Here is a 20,266-nt window from a genome sequence, read left to right as displayed (position 1 = left end):
TCTGGGAAATAAGCATGACTTCTACCTATGATATCTGACTGACTATAAGAAATTATATCCTTCGTGCTCATTATCCAATCTGAATGGAGATTACCTCTGTAAGAATATATTGTGTGATGTTTGGTTGAAATACTGTTTCTAACAATGCATAATTCTCAGATTGCTGTAAGACTGTATGTTTCTCCAGGAAATAAAGATAAATATATTTTAGCATTAAAATTTCTCTTTGATTATAGTCTTTTCCATTGACAACACGAAAAGGTATTTTAAAATATGCAAAGTAGGGATGTCTGGATGGCTCCGTCGCCTGGATGCCCCACTCTTGGTTTTGTCTCAGGTCATGGTCTCAGAGTCCTGGGATTGAGCCCCGTGTCAGGCTCCACTGGGCTCTGCACTCAGTGCAGAGTCTGCTTGTCCCTCTCCCTCCCCCTCTGCCCCTTCCCCCATGCTCTGTCTCTTTCTCTGTCCCTGAAATACATATATACATACAAACATACATACATACATAAAATCTTTTTTAAAAATTAAAAAAATATATAAAACATGTAAACCATGACAGAAGAGGAAATCTCTTGGAGAAACAGTGAATAGAATGGAGAGCAAGGGGCGTCTGGGTGGCACAGCGGTTAGGCGTCTGCCTTCGGCTCAGGGCGTGATCCCGGAGTTCTGGGATCGAGCCCCACATCAGGCTCCTCCTCTATGAGCCTGCTTCTTCCTCTCCCACTCTCCCTGCTTGTGTTCCCTCCCTCACTGGCTGTCTCTATCTCTGTCAAATAAATAAATAAAATCTTAAAAAAAAAAAAAAGAATGGAGAACAAGTCTACCCAGACAGACTTTGTATTCTTTGGAGTTTTATTAGCTTTCTGTGAAGTTAACCTGTTTTCCTGGCTATCCACTCTTGCTTAATTATTTGAACCAAGCCCCATTCTTTCTTGTATTTAGCATTTTGCTCTTACACTTTGGTGGACATCAGAATTATTGGGAAGGTTTGTTAAAACTCAGATTGCTGGGCCCTACTCAGAATTTCTGATACAGTGGGTCTGGGATGGGCCCAGGGATTTAATATTTCTCACAAATTCATAGATGATGCTCATGCTACTGGTCTGTGACTCACCAATGAAAACCACTGAGCAAACACAGCACTAATGGGTGGTACTGTTATATACATAAACAAAATTGATATGAATAAAATTAAAGTCAAGATATCAGATTTACTTTTTATTTTATAACTCTGTGTCCCGGGATTTAAAGGATAGCTGTGGAATGAAGTAATCTCAGCGTGCTTATCTAAAACATATTTTTACCCAAAAAACCCTAACGAATTCTTAGAAGTTTAACAGACTCTGCTTTATCCTAGGTACTCCTCCAGATACTGAAGGAAGGTATGGGATAAATAAAATACAACCCATATATTCAGGGGGCACCAAAGACAAGGGCAGGGAAAACACAAAAATAAGTGCCACTGATACAGTGTGCTTTCTGCCAATAAGAGCTAACACCTCCTACTCTGTGTGAGGAGCAAGCATTGTACTTACTTTATTTTACTTATTTATTTGAGAGTGAGAGAGATCATGAGCAGGAGGCAAGGGTAGAGGGAGAAGCAGACTCCTCAATGAGCAGGGAGCCCGACGTGGGACTCGATCCCAGGACGCTGGGATCATGCTCTGAGCCGAAGGCAGACGTTTAACTGACTGAGCCACCCAGGCGCCTGCACTTTACTTACTTTAACTTATTTAATTCCTCACAAGAATCCCGAAGAAAGTACTATTTTTAATCTCTGCTTTACAAATGAGGTCTTGTATCACTTGCCCAAATAGTGGCAGACCTTGGATTTGGATGCAGGTAGCTCAGCTGAGGTGGCCACATTACCAACCACTCAACGACTGCAGCCCTGTATACACTGTAATGCAGGGTGTCGTGGGGCCAGAGGAAGAAGGGCAGTCAGAGGAAGCTTCCTAGGGAGATGATCTTAAATTTAGAGGAAAGGTTATGAATTGTGTTTGCTAAATTATTTAAAATTACTACTTTAATGAATAATTTATAGAAGCAAGTTTGAAATTATCTCAGATGCTCTGTATGTTATTTTTTGCAATCCTAGAAATATGATGATTTTCATTTCATAGTACTTGATTTCCTTCCAAGCACCCATTTTGCCTCCATGGGCAAATACTATCCTTTAGGATGGAGCTCTGTTTATTGTTTATTTTGTCCATGGATTTATTCCCAGTGCCTATAAGTGTTTCTAGCACTCAATAAACACTTACTACATTAATTAACTTGGTAGTGGCAACCAAGTTAACTACAGAATAACATCAATAAGACCCTGGCCAGCAATCCATATAGACTATAATATTTGAGCTCCAAAAATAAAAGAGCTCTTCTTTGTAGGAATATAAGGCAGCTATCTGTAATGTCATTACTTTAACTTTTCTATTCTTTTCTACCTCTGATCTGCGGTATCTGCCATTGGCAGAATAAAAAAAAAATGACATATGAGCTTTCTGAATATGTTGCTTGAATTCTCTGTGCTCAAAAACCCAAAACACATATCTTCTCTGGGCCCACACAAAAAAAGAGTTTTCAGAGTCAAAAGTAATAAGTCTAAATCTATAACTTTATCATAGGGTTAAGGAAAAAACATAAACACTGTCCATTAGTAACTGATAACAGGAAAGAGGCTCTGTAATACCCATTTTATTATGCATGGGTTAGCCTCAATTACACACATATACACACACAATGATAATGGGCATTTTTATTGTACACTGAATAAGTTATTACTTAAGGAACTCCTCTTACTTTTACAGCTACGTGCAGCACTGATTCTCAAACCTAGAGTTTCTGTCCTCTGAAATTCTTGACAGGTCCACAAACCCCTCAGCACTACTCTATTATTGACCTATCCCTGGATATCTTTCACTTCTGAAAGGGACTCATCTGCTCTCGGGATTCTACCATTACCAAATAGTTACAGAAGATCTTTGTAGTGTCACTGCAGGTGTAAAGACTCATCATCTTACTCTGAGAAGGATAGTAATTCAAATACACAGAAGAACTTGTTTTTATGTCTTGTTTCTGTAGGTTATGGTTTACCAAAACCCCTATGGTCATTTTCCTCACCTAGTCAGGAAGCTCCAGAGAAACAGAACCAATAGGATACATTAAAAGAGACAAAGAGAGAGAGAGAGAGACGGAGGTTTACTTTAAGGAACTGGCCCATGTGACTATGAAGCTGGAAATTCTGAAATGTGTAGGTCATGCCAGCAGGCTGGAAATTTCAGCAGAAGTTGATTTTGTTGTCTTGATTCCAAAGGCAGTCTAGAGACCAAATGTATTCCTTTTGGGGGCTCCTCGGTCTTTTCTCCTATGGCCTTAAGCTAATGGGATGAGGCCCATTCCCCTGATTGAGGGTAATCTGCTTTACTCAGAGTCTACTAATTTAAACTTTAATTGTATCTACAATATACTTTCATAGTTACATCTAGACTGATATTTGACCAAACAACTGGGCAGCATAACCAAGCCAGGTGACATAAAAGTAATGATCACACTTACCACCATTCTATTGTTTAGTGGTCAGCAGCTCTAAACAACTATAATTTACCCACACACCTCTTGGGATCCCTAGCAATCAGTTTGAAAAATGCTAGTCAATAGATTTGTTAAGCAACTGTAACCTAGTAGATAGAAAATTATCCTAAAATATCCTATACTAGTTAATAGACTGAGGATGTGTTGATAGTGTGCCTAAGAGAAATAATTTGAATTTGTGTATGTCATATAAATCCTTAATCAAGGAAAAATAGATATTGCTTAGAATGTTAAGGCATACTGAATTGTAGAGCTATTACTACCTTCCTGTTTCATGAAGGTGTCTTTTGGGTAAACATCTCCTCCTTAGTGTGGTAAACGAAATTATCCCTAAAGAAATTCATGTCCCAATTCCCAGAGCTGTAATTATGTTACCTTATATGGAAAAAATATGTCTGGGACCTTATTTCAGAATATTTTCTCTTCTAAAAAAATCATCTTAGAATATTCACTCTTCTCCAAAACAAGTTTTCTGTGGTGACCCAGGATCTAAGTTTATAGCCAATAATGCTCTACTCAAAGACCCATATGTCTAATTTGACTTACTGCTGTATCATTTATTGTGGCAACTACCCCATCAACACCCATACCGATACTTCTCCGAGGCCATTATTGTAACCTTCCCTAATGAATTTCTCTTTCTCTTATCTTGTAACTTTGTAGCCATGGATCTCCTCTTTCCTTCAGAGCCAGCAGACTCAATCATCAAGTCCTATTAACTTTTCTTTTGAAGTGTCTGACATTTCTATCCTTCCTTGTCCATTTCAGTGTGTCTCCACCCTAATTCAGACCATCAGTTATTTCTCCTTGCTCCTGAGAAAGTCTTCTAGCAGGTTTTCCTAACATGTTTCATTTTTTATCCTACACTTATGTGCTCCCCTAAACATTCTTATCTTCTATTTTTATCCTGTCCTTATATTATGTATGATGGTGCTCCCAAAGTCATCTTAAGCTCTAACCAGTTCCTTTATTGCCCCCAATACTGCCCAGATTTCCCTCTTTGCCTTTGTTCATTTTTATTGTTAAAATTATTTAACATTTTTAAAGAATAAATCAGTCACTAAAGACTATAAGAAGTCCTGAAAAATGCTGAATACTCCTTACTACTGAAATCAGACATCGTTGCCTGATAAGTTGATTTACTGCCTGGTGGTTCATATCCCTTGGGTTTCCATGTGAGACCCATACAAAGGCCAGTGGGTAGCTTCCTACTTGTAAGTCATGGCCTCGTGGGAGAGTGTCCAGCTCTCTCATTTCAGCTTCACCCATCGTGTTTCCTCACTTATGTTGTTCTAGATTTCCTGACTCTTTCTAGGTTCTTTCCTGGCTTCTTCCTAGGTTCTTAGTTTGTTTTTGGTTTGGGTTTTGGTTTTTTACTGTCAAGATTCAGCAAAGACAAAGTAATTTTCAAAAGTCATTTTTAAATGAACACAGAGGAACAGAATATAGTCACACATCTATAGAAATAAAGTTTCTGGAGATTTCTTATTTTAAACAGAGATTAGCCACAGATTGGCTGGATTGGTTGAACTTGGAGCAGCCCCACTCTTTTTATTACTTCATCACTGTCTCAGTTAGATTGTGGAGAATGGATAATAAACCTGCTCAAATGCTATGAGATTTAATTTTAATTGATACCATTCCAAGAACTGCTAATAAGGACTATACATCCTCCCTTTGCTTCCTAACATCACCTCCAGGCATGGGGTCCAAACTCCCAGGCTGTTTACTGTGGCCTCATGGATCACTTCAGTCTTGTTTGACATGTTGCATTATTTTTCCCTGGCCATTCCTGACCACTGCTCTGGATAAGAAGGTGTTTTACAGTGTGTCCCCAAATACTCTTCTCTGGGAGCAGACTATCTTGAATCAACCAGCTGCTTACATGTTCTGCTGCTCTGCTATCACTCATTCTAACACCACATGCCTGCAATTCCTCCTTTTCAACTCCATTCATTAGCTATCATATTTCCTTCCCTTTCTCTTCCTTCTTCCTCTTTCTCCTCCTCTTATTACTACTAATTTTATGGTGGATTCTATTTATTAGGGTATTCAGTGAGCAATGAACTCTTTCTGGATTCAAGGTTACATGCTCCATTCATTTCTCATGCTTCTTGTCAGTTCGTCATTCAGATGTTTTGCATGCCAGAACATCAATCTTCCAGAACAGCCCTAGGACTGTTCTTTCTACCTCCAGGGTGGTTGCCAATGTGGGCTCTAACCATGCCCAGTTTGGATTTTAACCTTGTAAGCCCTAAACACAGAGACAGGCAGGGAGAATGCCTCAGAAATCATGCGCTGAGATGTTTACAGCTTACTCCTCTAGGCTGATGCCTTCCCTGACCCTGAGAAGCAACATGCAGGACTGCACCAGAGACTCCTTCACCACGTGGAAGAAAGAAGAGAAGGCACCATACTTTTGAAAATGCCCGACCATGTTGCAATGGGAAACAAATGCTGAACTCTCTCCCCAAAAGGGAAAAGGGGCCTTTAGATTGCTTTACAATGCAATTGATTCTTATTGTTCATAGTAGTTATGTACTATAAAGTCACCGAAGAGAGAATACTGAACATTGCTTGAGAAGAAATACAGGATTAGCTTCCTGCAAACCTCTAGTCATATTTTTGCCAGCCTATCAATACATAACCTCATTTTATGCATGTTTCTGCTTAAAAACATAGCATTTAATATGTATTTTTTATTCAACATTGAACTCACCAACAATATCATTATAATTCATGCCTGAATGAAGCTTATCTAACACAATTATTTTCTTCATAAAGCAGATCACAGCCTTCTTGTGCTTGGGAACACCAGACAGCACCTCTGTACTATGCCAGGGGGCCACTTTGTAAACAACTAATCACCACCAACAACAAAAAAACCCCACAAAAATGGAAACATGTGGCACTACATAGACCACAAAGAGGACATTTGTTTAAAGTATGAGAGTCGAAATAAGAAAGCAGGGTGTTGCCTTGTTTGACCTCAGCTGGGAACATGCACTCAGATTTTTTTTACTGCTCTGCACATGTCTACAAATGACCACAAAAGGGCCACAGGTTTTGACGGGTGGGGGGGGACAAATAAATTTTTATGAGAAGGAAAATTTGCAAATATGAAATTCCTGAATAATGAGGATCAATAGTACTTGTTTGTTGAAAGAATACATTGGACTTAGGTTTAATAGTTTATTGGTTAGATGTTATCATCTTCATTTAAAGGTTGAGAAGATCGAGACACAAGGTTCAAGTAAGTTGTCCAAATTACACCATTAGTAAATGCTAGAATTGGGATTCCATCCATCCAATCTAGTTCCAAAGCCCTAACTAACTGCACGATATTGCCTCTCAAAATAAATAAGTATTAAGTTTTAGAATTTTAAGTTTATAATAATAAAAGATGTTATTTTGAACTTTATTTACTAAGATGAAACCAGGATTCATTTGAATATAATGTTGATTGGGAATTTAACCACTGTAACTAAAACACTTGTAAAAACAAAAAATCTTACATGAAGTTTCCTGAGAAAATTAACAAGGGACATACAAATTGGATACAACTTTTAATATTTTCTCTTAACTATTTAAGAGAATATTTTAGTCACAAGAATGTAATTGCAATAATTAATGTGGTAAATACGAAATTAAGATTAATACGAAAGTGTGTATCTATGCACTTCCCACTCATATTGTATGTAATACAAAAGATAACAAAACTGCAGCAAAGGGATTTGATGGAACATTATTTCCCTTCTGCATTTAATTTACACTGTCAAGGTTTTAGAAATATAATAACCCTGGCTGTATTTTTTGTTGCTTGAAATTCTAAGTAGGGTTCTATGTTTACTATTTCGACAGGATGCCGAGAATGTCACCTCACATGTTGCATTTGTGCTTCTCCTGTCACGGAACAATCACATTCATACACCCAGCAATGCTCCATTTATTAGATCCACAGAAATACTAACGTTTTATCATCCTTACTCCTTTAATTGATATCTCAATAGCATCCAGGGAAAGTTACCCTAAAACCATCTGTGGTATGGCTTCTAACCCAAAAGAAAACCAGAAGTCCCCAGTCCTCTAATTTTGTAAATGAAGAATCAGAGATCCAGGGAGATGAAGGAACTTTCTTAAGCATTACAGATTTAGTGGCTGAGCTGGGATTAGAAAGCAGATCTCCTGACTTATCTTCTCTTTGTTGTGTGCTTCATTGTTTTGTCCTAAAGTGGCCACCTGGTCATTCTACTTTGAGTGAATAAATATTTATGATTCCAGATAGTGATTTATGAGAACAAATGGATTACATGGTCATGCACTTCCAGTTTGCATAGTCATCTTTTAAATTTTTAAAGCTTATATTCTAACCTTGGGTATATTCTCATTCTATTATTCTGGTGAGCTAGGTTAATCTTTTGAAAGCTTTGGTTTGATTACTTCAATCTAATTATTGGCCACCTTTTATAGGGATTACCTTGAACTGTTAGAAATGGCTTAGCACAAACAAATATATGACTCAATTTCTTTACTATGTACCAACTCACCTATTTATTTTTATTTGCAAAACTAGTGAAATTGTAATTTCCTTGAAAAAGGGGAGACATTTAATTTTCTTCTGAAATTACCATTCAATAAACATTGGTTGAAACAACTGAAACTGAAAATATCATCTAGAAAAAGAAGTCAAAAGCAAACTGACCACACTTTGGTGTGAATCATGGATTCTTATTTACACCTTGATAATAAAAATAGATGCAGTGAATCTTAATTCAATGAAAATTTCCATGAAATGAAGCAGATGTACACTACAGATTAAGCAAACTCGAAAAGACTTTTTATGTCTTCTTAAGGAATCCATTATTTTAATCCAATAAGTAAGATTATAAACTGCTTATAAAATAAATGTAAGTTTAAGAAAATCGCTAAATGGTGTGTGAGCTAAGACTAATAGGACTTTTGTTTCTCATTACAATGTACATCACAAGAGTCTATTGCTCCCATTGTAAGAACAACAAGCAATATGATTTTCAGAATCAGTTTCTCATCTTTAATCCAGCAGAAAATGAATGACAAAAGAAATCTAAATGAACCAAATTCCAGAAAGGGACAAGTCCTTCATAAGGAAGAAGAAATTCATGACCTCCTTTATCCTTTACAGAGCAACAAGAACTCACTATTGATGAGGAGCAAAGAGAAACCAACTGAACAGTTAGCAAACTTTAAATGGGTATTTTAGGCTAGTGTGATGGACAGAAATCTCAAAGAGCCCCAGTGGCAGATTGGGTCTGCATCACCCACTACCTCTCTTTTGTAGGCTATTATCAGTGCACAGAGCCAGTATACCAATGACTGGAGGACAGGAAAGCTGAGAGAGTCCTTGGAAAACATTCTGAGTCTTCTCTGAAGGCCCGCTAGTGGCTGCTGAAGAGTGAAGGAGGGGACAGGTTTGCTGAGGCAAACCCCACCAAAGCTATTACCATATGGAAAGCAAGTTCTAAATACAGAGAGGCATAAAAGCTGGAAGAAACCCCAAGCTATTGGAATGGTAAGGAGTCTGCCTTAACCGAGTGTACTACAGAGGCCGCACTAAATCCGAGAGAGATCTTCTGATGTGAAGTCTGGAGGCAGGACTGGAGGAAAAAAAGAATATCTGGTGACCCAAAAGCTAACAGCCAGTCTGTATAGCAGCTGGGTTTTCTTGAGTCTCAGTAGGACTCAGAGCCCCACCTGTGCTGAAGAAAACTATGTTTCTGCCCTCAAAACATTTGAGGCCAGTCATTAGTGGAAGCTAAGTAAAGACACAAAAATGACGAAGCTCAGTTCACTGACAGGTAGATTTGACTCTGTTCTCAAGTGTTGTTGTCGGACTGAAGAAATGGTATGCCTTATTCTGGGGGTAAACATTATCTACTTCGGTTCTTTAATACAATGTTCAGTGTACAATAAAAAATTACAAGAAATATGAAGAAGGAAATAAAAAGTGACCATTGGTCAAGAAAAGAACCAGTGATTAGAAGCAGACACAGAAATGCTCCAGATGTTGAAATTATCAGATAGAACATTAAAATAACTATGATAGATATGTTATAGAATCTACTGTAAAAGTTGGGCAGCTTGTGTAAAAAGATGGCAATTTTATCAGAGCGATAGAAATTATAATAAAAAAGGAAATCCTAGAAATATACAATATCAGAAAATTTTTAAAATTTAAGTGGGCTTTATTGTAGAAACAACAAAGAAGAAAAGAGAACCAGTAAACTTGAAGACAGTCCAAATAAATTATTCAAACTGAAAAAGAGATGAAAAATCTAGACTCAAAGTAAAGCCATAAAAAAGAACAAGTTCAGTTCATCTACATATTAATTTGACTCAATTCTGATCCAAACTGTATAGAATATTAAATATCTAACATATGTGTAATTGTATTCCCTTAGTAAAGGTGACAGAGAATGAGGCAAAAAGATATTTGAAGAAATATGGGGCGCCTGGGTGGCACAGCGGTTAAGCGTCTGCCTTCGGCTTAGGGCGTGATCCCGGCGTTGTGGGATCGAGCCCCACATCAGGCTCCTCCGCTATGAGCCTGCTTCTTCCTCTCCCACTCCCCCTGCTTGTGTTCCCTCTCTCGCTGGCTGTCTCTATCTCTGTCAAATAAATAAATAAAATCTTTAAAAAAAATATTTGAAGAAATAATGGCCAAGAAGGATCCAAAATTGATAAATGATATCCATCCACAGACTCAATAAGCCCTGTAACCCCCAAGCAGAATAAATACAAAAGTATCATACCTATACACACCACAGTTAAACTGCTGAAAATCAAAAATAATCATAAAATCTTAAAAGTAGCTGGGAGTGGGGGAAGTATGAGAAGATGAAGAGTTTGTGTTGGAGAACGCACATTCCATACAGGAAAACAATTATAAGAATGATATCTGACTTCTCATTAGAAACAGAGGCCAGAAGACAATGCAATACACAAGGATATATGATTCCACTTACATGAAATCCAAGAAGAAATCAAGCTTACCTATGTTGATAAAAATAGACAGTAGTTGCTTCTGAACTGGAGAACTGACTAGAATGAGACATGAGAGTATTTCCTACGGTGATAGAAGCTTTCTTTAGCTTGTTTCGGGTGGTGGTTACATGGGTGTATAGAATTGTTAAAACTCATCAACCTCATCAGTGCAATTTTAAATTATACTTTTATTTAAAAAAAATTAAGCCCCAGAAATGTAAATATCTTTACACAAAAACGTTAGCGATTGTGTGATTACAAACATGCCTGTTTCAGATACAGAGGAATCCATTCATATCTCAAATTCTCATAATAATCAAATCAAGGTGAAAATGTAAAAAGCATGATTTTACAAAAAGTATACATAAAAGCCTAAACTAGTTCTTAGCATACTCATACCTGTATTGACATGAATATCTTCATTCATATATAGAAATACGATATTAGGTCCATATGCTGAGTGTATTTAATTTGATGTTCGACAAAAATAATGCCAAAGCTCAGGATTTAATTAACATTAAAATAACGAACATAGTTCCTATGAATCATTTCAAATTCTTTGAAAGGTTAACTCTGTCATATTTTAATTTAAAAAACTTAAATTAGAAAAATTTTAGTTATTGACCATGTATATTAGCAGGCTGAGCATTTCCAGCTTAATGAAAATAAGCAGGCAAAATAACCTCAACCAAGGTAATAAAAAGGGTTGTCGTAAATGATCATTTAGGCCAGTTTAAAACTGATTCATCATTTGATAAAGGACCAACTATTCTGGGGTCAGGCTCTCAGGATGGTTAGTGCTTTGGAATCATGAAAAGAATTAGGGATCTTAAGGTTGGAACAAAGATGAATTAAGACAAGGATGCTTTAAACTATTGACACAGAAGAGAGAGTATTTATTGAATGCCTGTTATGTTTCAGACACTTCGCTGGGCGTTTTTTCTGTGTTACGTTACTTAATTATCTCAATAGCCCTACAAATTTGGAAGAGAAGGCTTAGGCTCAGATAATTAGTAGTTTGTTGAAGTTTTCATAGTGAATACCGACTCTAAGCCTGTGCTTTTGTGATTGTCGTGTTCTGTATTGCCCAAAGGATATGAGAATACTTGAGGACATAGAGGAAATACATTTCACCTCAACTGAAGTAATACTTGTCTAATAATCAGTGTTACCTAACCAAGACACGGGCTGCCTTAGGAAGTAAAGGACACTCTGTCATTAGAGGTATGCAAGCAGTACCCAGACCATCTCTTACAAACTCTAGGAATACAATTCTATTACTGGGTAGGAAACTGAAAAGATACCCTCTAAGGCTCTTTCATGTCTGTCCCCTCACAGACTATTCTAGTAGATGAATGGATTTTCAGCTACCACTAAAAATGAAGTAGAGACATGAAAGCTAAAGAAGCCAACCTTCAAACCTGTAGCGCCCTTTCCTATCACTATAATGTTAACAACTTCTTCCATTTACGTATCAGAAAACACGGTTCAGAGTCGCAAAACTGTTAAGAAAGGCAGCCTGAAAAGCCATGACCACTTGTCACAGTCCTGGTTACTCTTTTGGATGTACAGGAGAGATTCTTAATGAAGTTTGTTGTTGTTGTTTCTAATATTATATCATCTTAAACTTCAGGGATTTACTGACAGGAGGTCGGTGAGGTTACAAGGTGACTGTATTCCCAAAATAATTAAACATTTATTTAATGAGAAAAGCATTTTAAGCTGAGTTGACAGTAATTTAAAAGTTCACCAAGATAGCAGTGTGCAGGAATAATGCATAAAGCACTGATTGCCAGGTGAAGTTTTTTGTTTATTGTACGATGTGTCAGTGAGAGACACGAGCAAGGGTGTGTAGAAATCTGACATTATCATGTAAATATTTTTCTTCATTAACTTTGCCCTGGTTTAATCACAGAAGAAAATTATATTTCATGGTGACTTTCAATGAAAATAAATTTAAAAATTATACATTAATACCTTTTTAAGAAACTACGTTTTTATTTTGAAGATGGTACCTACTTTAGACAATTGCAGCTTTCACAAGCTCATCTTCATAAAATATTTGATAAATTTTGACCCACTGCATACCATATACGAATTTATCATTGAAATATAACCATGGAATTTACCTATAGCCATTTAGTACTAACACATTTTGAAGGGTAAAATATTTCCTTACAGCAAATTTCTTAATGTATCCTGGAGGTTTTTATTTTATTTTCTATTAAAATATACAGACCAACAAACTAAATAATTTATTCTGCCCTGAGACACCCAAGTGAATTGAAAACTCAAAGTCTCATTTCCTCATTTCCTTTTTTGTTCCTTTAGTCTACAAAATAGCAAAGAGGTAAATGAAGCCGAATTCAGTTTTCCAAAACATTATGGAAGAAAATTGACTTTTGCTTTGACACCTTTGTTTCTGCTGCCCTGTCTTCCCATTGCTTGCTTCTGGTAATGCCACAGCTATTCAAGCAAGCTGGTGTGTAATTTCTGTGACACATTTTTTCCAGCTAGGTGTGAAAGTATAGAATAATAACAAACCATCATTCATCTGTGTGTGTTTTTTTTTCCATTGAGATAGCTGTTTACATTCACCATTTTATAGTTATACATAATTAATATTTCTAATTGATAGCTAATAACTAATTATGAAACTCCAACCCTGAAACACTGGTATGAAAGCTGTAAAATCCTGATGGAAATTTCCATACTTAAGATGTTTATAAAAGCGCTCACCTATATTTTCTGTTGCAGTTCCTTTTTTGAAAGAAAAAAATCACATAGAAATCTAATATAACCCCTCCAGCAATTATGTGTCCATTTCACAGAAGGCAGCAAACTAGGCATGGCAGTAGAAAACAGAAAGGTTTTATAGATGGACCTGTTTAATATTGTTAGCATTTGGCTCATGTTAAAATATATTATAAAGAGTTATTACAATATGATATTTGTGTTCTGTTTTATTTTGTATTTAAGAGGTTGGTATACCTTTCCAAATTAAACTTACCCCCCAAGTAAGAGGGGGGCATTAATGCTAGTGAGAATATTAGTTTATATTTATTGTATGATGAGAAATAGGAAGGACGAGGTGCCTCATTGTTAAAACCACTGATGGTTTCTTATATGCAAAATCACTCTGAAAGTCTGTTCTGCTTTGTGAGAATTACTGTGAGGAGCAGATTGTGTTTGGCTTTTTCTTATGGAATTCCAGACATGATAAAAAACATATTAATCCTTTTACCTCTTATGCTTACAGGTACTCACTTCAAAGAACTCCCAACTCTTCTCCACTGTGCAGCAAAATTTGGTTTAAAGAACTTGGCTATTCATTTGCTTCAATGTTCAGGAGCAACCTGGGCATCTAAGATGAAAAATTTCGAGGGTTCAGATCCAGCACATATTGCTGAAAGGCATGGTCACAAAGAACTCAAGAAAATCTTTGAAGACTTTTCAGTAAGGTTTTTTTTTTTTTTTTTATCTCTAGAACTCTTTTTATAAAGAGAGAGAGAGAGAGAGTGTGTGTGTGTGTGTGTGTGTGTGCACATTGCCCTTTTGGAAATGATGCTACTGCGCAGCTAGTTTGTAGTGTCTTTTGGTCCTCAGTCATTCACTGTGTTAAAAAGCATTTTGCAAGATAGGTCAGCTTGTTTTAGTATCACTATAAACCAGCTCTGACTCCATGCTTCCTCCCCTAAATAACTTGTCTTTCTGTCTTCTGTATAGCCTGTTCCATATTGAAGAAGAGATGGTAAAAAGGCAATGAAAACCCATTTCCTTTTATTCTTTCATTCAAGAGTCTAAGTAAGACAGTATTAGGCTCATGAAATTAGATAAATAATTGTTCGGTTAAAGGAAAACATTTTTATAATCATTCAAAAAATCTATTCCATAAAAAAGTTAATTCATATTACTTAAATTTGTTTCACTATGTGATTCCTTTTCTCTCTCTGTTAAGTCCCAGATCCTTATTATTAGGATGAAGCCCAAATTTCAGAATATATTAGCTTAGAATTAGTAAGAATACAACTAAGGGAAAATTTTGAAAGAGGGTATACTACCTAGTATATAGAATAGAGAAATGTGTATACATTTTGCTCAAGAAAGTGAATTATGTTTCTGATGGCTCTTTGGAAAATATAATAAAACAATAATTGTCTCCTGAATATGTCAAAATTTGTCTTTGAATTCTCATGGGATAAATAATTTTATTGCCAATGAACAGTTGGTATAGAACATTGAAATGCAATGGGAAGCTTCTGGTCTTTTTTAGCATTCATTCTGATTATTAGATTAAGTCAATGTAACACTGGACTTCTATAAACCATTGATACTTGTGGATTTCATGTCAGTGACATGACAACCAATCTAACTTTTTCCCACTTTTAAGAAATAGCAAAATAGTTATCAGAATAGCATGGATATCATCCGCAATGAATTATGATGGGGTATCTTTTGCTTGTATTTAAAATAAATACAGAAATGAATAAAGATAGAAATGAAGTTTTGTAACAAAATTGAAAAGGTACCTATTTGTATTCTATATCCTTCAAATCAGGAATAAGAATTGTTTTTATTCCTAAAAAGATTTCAGATTGTGATTCTCATATATCTGACGAGTGCATTCATTTTAGTAAGTATCCACTCTATACAGTCATTGACCTTGGCGCAACATGGTATCCGTCTCAGGTAAGTCAATGCATCAGTTCATCCTTGAGCATATTTGCCTACAGTACTCTTGTGCAATACATCTTGGTGGCCTGTCTCAATTCTCTACAATCCTATTCTCAAATTTTTAACCACTGGTGGATTTAAGTTAAAATTTCCTGTGAAAGTCTTTAGCTTCCAAGGTTACTTTCTAAGATAAACCCTGATTTTCAAAGAGTAATGCTTTCATTTTTCATTCTCCAATGAAGACTCAGCTTTTAACAGGTGCAGCCCCATGCAAACTGCATGTGCCCCATAAATAACATGACACTAGTTAATAATGCCAGTAGATATGAACATATTTCAAAGGTAGGGTTTGAATGGAGATGGGAAATAATTTTCTTTTTCTCTCACATCCTCTGGGTATTTGTGCCTCTGCTCCTGCAATAATAGCAATGGTACAAGTTGATGGTATTATGGTATTATTACCATACCATAGTATGGTAATACTATGAAATGTAGGTGTTAATTAGATAACATTCTCAAAAAAATGAAAGCTATTCATTCATAATAAAGAGATTCTGTTCATAGATTAGCATGGATAGCCTAGATAGCAATCATTGCCTTTAGGTCACTGTTCACTGTTTTATAATGGCTGCATTCCAATTTTGCAGTTATACTTGATTGTTATGCTATGAAATTTGTTAAGTGATTTTATATATTTTGTCTCTTTGTGAGCTGTTAACATTTTGCCAGAATATCTATAGTAGACATTGCCATTATAGGTAGGATAGATCAATTACTTTGTGAATGTTCTGATGTCTGTAAGCAAGTTACTGTAACAGTTACAAGGGACAGCAGTTTTATAGGGCATATTATGGGTATGGATAATTAGGTATAACAATTTTGTAAGCTACCAAATGCCTTTTTGCAAATCCGTGGTTGAGGAAACAGGAGCCTATATTTTAGGTTGTGACACACATGAAAAAGTTTGTTTCCTGTTGATTTATTTATCTGATTATTCTTCTCATTATCAATTTTATTTAAAATAAATCCAAACATCTTCTTAGTGAAAGTATGCCAGATAAACACACACTGAAATTTTATATTCTAAATTATGGTAGCTAAGTCTTTTTAAGAGTATATCTAAATCTGATTGAGAAAAAACGTACAATCTCATTATGCTGCTACAATACCTTATTGTTTCTTTAATAATATTTACATAGCTTTAATGTTATAATCACATTCTGATAAATCTAAGATTGTGACATATGTGTTCAAACTTTCCATTACAAAAAACCTTCCCATTAATTATTGTTTCAGAATTGTTGAAAAGAGTAGATATTCTTTCAGGTTTGAGATTGACAATCTAATGAACCATACTTCTGTACAGAAAAAATATATATTTTTAAATTCAAAGATATTTTGCCCCCAACTGATTGACTGATGTACTCAGTTCTTCCAAATCTCCCATCAGTGACACACTTTTAATTCTAAGATTTCACAGAGAATTACAACACAGTGTGTTTGGTCATTTCTGAATAAAATGGGTAGAAGGAAAAAGCAATTGTGATTTTTAAAAATACAGAAAAAAAAGAACCATTGGCAAGCATTCATAAACAAACAAGTGCCATATCTTAATGAAATTATATGAATAATAAGGAAAAAGGAAAAAGAGGAGAAGAACCTTCAAATCACATCTCTTACATTTCTTCATGACATTTTTCCTTTGAGAAGCTAATAATTTATATACAATATATGAGCAGAATCTTTTTATTGTGAATGAATGGCTTTCGTGTTTTGAGAACATTATCTAATTAATACCTACATTTCTTTTCATGTTTTCAGTACTGTTATAGATAATAATACCACATATATATAAAATCCATAAGGTCTTTCAAATAAATTACTCTATTTTCGGTTTCTGACAATGTCTCATGGGAGAATCACTGAAAGGTGGAAGGACAAAGAAGATAAGGGTTGGTATTTAAATCTACAACCAAATGTGAACCACGATTTACTTAACAAAGTTCTTGAGGAAATCTCAGACTATTTCAAATAACAAATAGCAATATTGACAATTAATTCAGCCCTCTAAAAAGTTAATCTTTTAAATAAAAAATACCTGAAAAACTGAAAATATACTGGAACTTGGCCACAGGTTAAGACATACTTTGTGATTCAACACATATAGCAAAAATTAGAATGTGTTTTAAGCAAAATAATATGTAATATTTCCTTATATTATTTAGAATATGTCACCCCATCCATCTCCGGCTTAACACACTTAACAAAATGATGACATCAGTGTGTAAATGAACAAGGAGTTGTTGAAGCACATTGAGAATCCCTTTAATAAAGCAATGATTGACTGACTGGTATGGAGAACCTATTATTCAGTAGTTAGACTTTATGTTTAGGTCAGTGAACATCACTCTTCTTGGCTCTGTATCTCTCAGTCTTAGCATTGCTCACTTGGTGCTTTACATACTATTTGTTCTCTAGTAGATTGCTCATTTCGTTTAGTATGTATTAGTATATACTAATTCAGTCTAAATAGCAGCCTACCCTGCTTTGCCAATGTAGTTCTTCTTTCTTGTAAGTCTAGAAATGGATAATGTGTGATGGGTTCCCTTCCCCTCCCACTGTTAGGTGCACAGGAGGGCTCAGCATGTATTTACTCATTGATGAGGCTGAAGGTAAGTGTCCAATTTAAGGGCTTGTTTGATCACTTACCCAATGATATCCTTAACTAGGTCCCATGATGTAAATAAAATAATTAGTCATATTCTCTTTATATTCAGAATTTTTTTAAAAAGTTTAGTTTTGGAGAATTCATGGACAAATATACCAACTGCTAACCTTAGCATGTATTTTTAATAGGCCAACCTACAATGAATTTTAAAATTCTGGCCTTTGTTCAATGTTGATGCTCTTCTAGAACTGAAGAACCTGGAACAAGTCACATAACTGCACTCGGCTGCATGCATTACAAATTCATGTTTCAGTTATGCTCTTGGAACTACTTAGCAACCTTTTCCTAAAATCCCATTAAATGCACCATAGTGGCTATTCCAGAATTTTACCCCTCCGTAAGTCCACAAACCCAGTTTTAATACCCTAACTCTGCAGCTCTAAACATCCTGTTAAATTCCCTCAACTCCTTTCCCTTGTTTGCCAAATTTTCCATTTTTCTCTACACATAGGGCCTTGGGATTCAGCCAGCTCAGATCTGAATCCTGACTTCATCAAATACCAAGTTTGCATCCTTGAACAATCTCTTTGCTTTCTCTTGGCTTCAGTTTCTTTATCTGCAAATGGAAAAAAAAATAATTCCTTACAGGGTGTTTTTAGGACCTGATGAAATAAATGTGAAAGTATTAAATACATAGTAGATCCACAATAAATGATATTGCATTCACCTTATTTCCTTTGATTTATTGTTGTTTATATCAATTTTAGTTCTCCCATCAATCATGACGTCTCTTTCTTTTGCATCATTAATCTTTCCCATTATACTGACTCTTCCCTGAACAAACATGTTCAAATACACATGTGTACACAAGTGCATATGCGCACACAGGCACACACACTCCCAACAGCTCTGCCTTCTCTTCAATTTGTTTTTCAATATCAGAATTAACTGAAATAATAGCTCTTCATTTCACTGTGAAGCTGCTCTCTCAAAGGCCATGAATAATCTACCATAGATCAGATCCATTGGATTCCTCTTAGGTGTCTTTGGTTCAGGCTTTGGTGTGGGTTTCCCTGGCCCTGCCATTTTCCTAAGTCTCCACTGACCCCTTGTGAGTTTCTTCTCTTACCCCAACAGCTAAACTTCTTCCTATGCAATCTTTTCTTATGAATGATATGTGATATGAATGATATGTGTGTATGTACATTTACACGTATATATTTATATATTTCTCCTTAAAAATTAATCATAATAAAAAGTCTTTCCAAACGTGGAAAAGATGGAACAGTGATTCACTGTGAGAACAGACAGATTAAGATAACATTTTGTAATGACACATGAGCACCATGATACTTTGGGAATGATTCTGGTGAATATTTTACTCTAGTTTGTCCCAAATATGTCTTATTAGCTGTGTGTGGAAACAAGTTAATTCAGTCATTGTCTTTAACTTGGGCCTTTCTCCTGACTTAAGACTCCAGTGACAGTTTGCAAACATCGTTATCTTTAATGTATTTGCTTCAGATGTGGGCAGTCCCCAGTATCTTAACAAGGGTCACACCCCTGCTTATGGTGGCTAAATGGTCTTTAAAGCCCCTTGCAACCTTAGTTTTTATAATCATTTGTCTTCTACTTTCTCAGAAATCTTCCAAACTTCAGTTCTTTTGTTTTTCTCTAGCTTCATTAAAACCAATTAGCTTGTGTAGAACAGAACAGTCTCGAGCTGTCACTTACATGCCTGCTAGTCAAAAGGAAATGCAATTTCAGTGAGTGCAAAATTAATCACAAATGTTAATTAGAGCGATCAGTATTGACACCATAGCTTTAGAGAGTAGACCTCATGAAATAAACACCATGATATTATGTTTCAGAATGAAAGTATACAAAAGCAAATGAATTGAAATTTCATTGGGAAAATATGAGTCTTGGAAATTCTTGTCTATTCATTGGCTTTGAATTTCAGTCATTCTTGATGGTTGAGGATACAAAAAGGTGTTTAATGTAATCCAGTGTAGACAGGTATATACTTTTCTACTGGTACTGTGGCATGGTTTCTACTTTATATAAAGCCCTCTCCAAGGTCATGTTACGTATGAGAAAAATGCAGAACCATACATATTTTTTAAAAAAGAATATTCATCAAATATCATAGCTCTGCGCCAAGCAGTATGATTTCTTCATTCTCCTTATGTAACAACACCTTCCTTGTGATATATATGGATGTGAGAAATTAAAGATTATGTCTGACTTATTTTGCCTCCAAAAATATAAAAGAAAAATAGATGGTACCAGTTGAAGGCTAAATCTTGGGTT

At 35.7% G+C, this 20,266-nt stretch overlaps 1 protein-coding gene across 1 annotated transcript in view; it reads left to right on the top strand.

Moving 5' to 3' along the window:
• The window catches only part of BANK1 (B cell scaffold protein with ankyrin repeats 1), a 283,522-nt gene that overhangs the window by 113,751 nt on the left and 149,505 nt on the right, over positions 1-20,266 (top strand). The window contains exon 8 of the mRNA XM_040625306.1: positions 13,871-14,067. Within this exon, the coding sequence (XP_040481240.1) occupies positions 13,871-14,067 (197 nt within the window). The remainder of the gene's footprint in view (positions 1-13,870; positions 14,068-20,266) is intronic.

Source organism: Ursus maritimus, unplaced genomic scaffold (genome assembly GCF_017311325.1).
Source record: "Ursus maritimus isolate PB19 unplaced genomic scaffold, ASM1731132v1 scaffold_8, whole genome shotgun sequence".
Classification (NCBI taxonomy): Eukaryota; Metazoa; Chordata; class Mammalia; order Carnivora; family Ursidae; genus Ursus; species Ursus maritimus.
The sequence above is the reverse complement of the archived record's forward strand: the minus strand, read 5'-3'. Positions and strand labels throughout refer to the sequence as shown.